Source organism: Ruditapes philippinarum, unplaced genomic scaffold, assembly GCF_026571515.1.
Source record: "Ruditapes philippinarum isolate M1 unplaced genomic scaffold, ASM2657151v2 ctg2217_1_1_1_1, whole genome shotgun sequence".
In the NCBI taxonomy this organism is placed as follows: domain Eukaryota; kingdom Metazoa; phylum Mollusca; class Bivalvia; order Venerida; family Veneridae; genus Ruditapes; species Ruditapes philippinarum.
The window spans coordinates 1-2193 of record NW_026856504.1 but is presented as its reverse complement, the minus strand read 5'-3'; the positions used below and the strand labels follow the sequence as shown (position 1 = coordinate 2193).

At 33.8% G+C, this 2193-nt stretch overlaps 1 protein-coding gene across 1 annotated transcript; it reads left to right on the top strand.

Moving 5' to 3' along the window:
• Positions 1-423: 423 nt before the first annotated feature.
• Positions 424-1447, top strand: LOC132746788 (caprin-2-like). The gene is made up of 2 exons (XM_060736038.1): positions 424-618; positions 988-1447. The coding sequence occupies exons 1-2, from the start codon at positions 444-446 to the stop codon at positions 1419-1421; spliced, it is 609 nt and encodes a 202-aa protein (XP_060592021.1). The 5' UTR covers positions 424-443; the 3' UTR covers positions 1422-1447.
• The last annotated feature ends 746 nt before the right edge of the window (positions 1448-2193 follow it).

Below are 2193 nucleotides of genomic sequence, written 5' to 3'. Positions count from 1 at the left end.
GGTACATGTATGCTGCACTAAACTTACGCTTTTGTATGAACATATTAAATTTGGCCTCACCCACATAACAAGTAAATTGCAGTAGTATTGTCACAAATATTCTGGGCATTATTTTTTGAAGTATATTGTTTTTTCATGAAGGAGTAAACAAAAATATCTGTTATATATACATGTAACTTGGTTATAAAGTAAATTGGTTTTTAGCTATAGAATATATTCTACCAGTATCATCATGTTTTTAAATGTCTCTTATAAATCTATCGAGATTGGTCAATTGAACATTGTGATGTATTGTATAAATGACATGCTTGGAATGAGACAATAAACTATTAAACTTTTTTTTTTATTAACTCTACTGATGTAAATAGAATGATGCCAAATGTATACAGAGATAAGAAATTGTCCCATTTTTATATCATTGTGGGATTGTTTATCATAAAACAATGTTCAATAAAATTGTAATTCTTTTTCTTGTTCTCGGAGCAAATAAAGTGAATAGCCTACTGTTAGATGAACAGCCGGACAGCAGTGTTCTTCAGCTGTTGGTGAAACTAGAAGCTGATGTTAACAATAATAAAGCTCAACTTAAAGAACTACAGGAAGCATGTACATGTTCAGGTACCATTAATTGTCTCAACCATAGTCGGTTAAAGAGTATAATTCAGATATAATGAATTATTGGATTTTTGGCAAAATTTTTCTTATAATAATCAAGTCGGACAAACCAAATTACCTACCGTATGTACCTTATAGGTAGATTTATATGATACAGAATTAAAATTTTTTACCTTGATTCGAACTTAACTGTACGAACTGGTAGTTCTCCGTCGCAAAACTAAATAGCAAATAAAAGTATTTGGTATGTTAAATCATAAATTATCATCCAGATTATACGAAACGTACGTGATACAGTTTTTAAAGAAAAAAAAAAGAAATTATAAAATTGCATGAATAAAGAAGTTTTCAGTGTCAGTAAATTTATTTTAGGCTCTAACAAGGATCACAGCACAGCGTTTATGGCATCACTAGGTCATCGTATTACCGGATGCTTATCGGAACATCCTGTAATATTTGACCAGGTCAAACTGAATCAAGGCTCGGGCTACGATAACAGACATGGAACATTTCGTGCACCAGTTAACGGAACATATCAGATAAGTGCCACGTTGTCATCTACACCGAACAACGTTGGTTTCCATGTAGCGTTCGTGAAAAACCTAGCTAGTAACAGTGTTGGATATCTGTATGCTGATGCCAACCAACCTCACTGGCAGGAAAAAAGTACCTCGCTAGTATTACACCTGAACGCCGGAGACGATGTCTGGATATCATGTTTAAGCGACAGTACAATTCATGGTGACCAGACCGGAACTTCAGCATTTCATTCTCATTTTTCTGGCTTTCTTATATCAAAAGATTGAAAAAATAAACCAGTTATTGATAACTACTTTAAAGACATAAATCTTTGATTAAATACTACCTGCTTATTTAATTGTGTGATTCAATATCTTTATGCCGATGGCAACCAATCTTATTTGCAGGAGAGAAGTACAACTTAGTATAATAACGGCAAATGTTTATCGTGTAGTATGGACATCGTGAAAACAATACAATGGTTCATGGAGATCTATTAAGAACTTGAACCTTCATTCTCATTTTTCTAACTTTCTGATACTAAAAAAGGAAAATAAATAAAATCTAAAGTTTTTCTGAAGATATGTCATTGATTAAATATTATGTATACATGTACATGTACTTATATCTCTTCTTGAGTTGCTATTCTTGCTCATCTCTGAACTCGATGGTTCGCCATCGCCAGGCCGTTAACTGTTGCTAGGGCTTCAATCCAATAGGGCGAAAGACGCTAGAGCAAATGACCGCTAAATTCATGTCACTAGGTCGCAAACGTTACGCCGCTAGAGCGAAATGTCGCTAACTTTATGCCGCTAGGCTGCTAACTTCATGTCGATAGGGCGAAAAACCGCCAACTTCACAAAGCTGGTTAGAGTACATTTGATACTCAAAGTTATGCTATGTATAAAATGAATGCCTTTTTTACGTAAATTATTTTTTCATTTAGAAATTGGTAGAATTGACAGGTATATAATTATCCAAATCTTTCAATTCCAGTTTCCTTTACTTTGAATTCTACCGTTTGACTTTCTCCACAGCAGAACCTTTGCAAAGGGTTTT

What these genes read in the sequence shown, in the direction of transcription:
- LOC132746788 (XM_060736038.1), top strand. Translation starts at nt 444, where the DNA reads ATGTTCAATAAAATTGTAATTCTTTTTCTTGTTCTCGGAGCAAATAAA. An exon ending in GGAAGCATGTACATGTTCAG is followed by an intron (nt 619 to 987) that starts GTACCATTAATT and finishes AATTTATTTTAG; the next exon opens with GCTCTAACAAGGATCACAGC.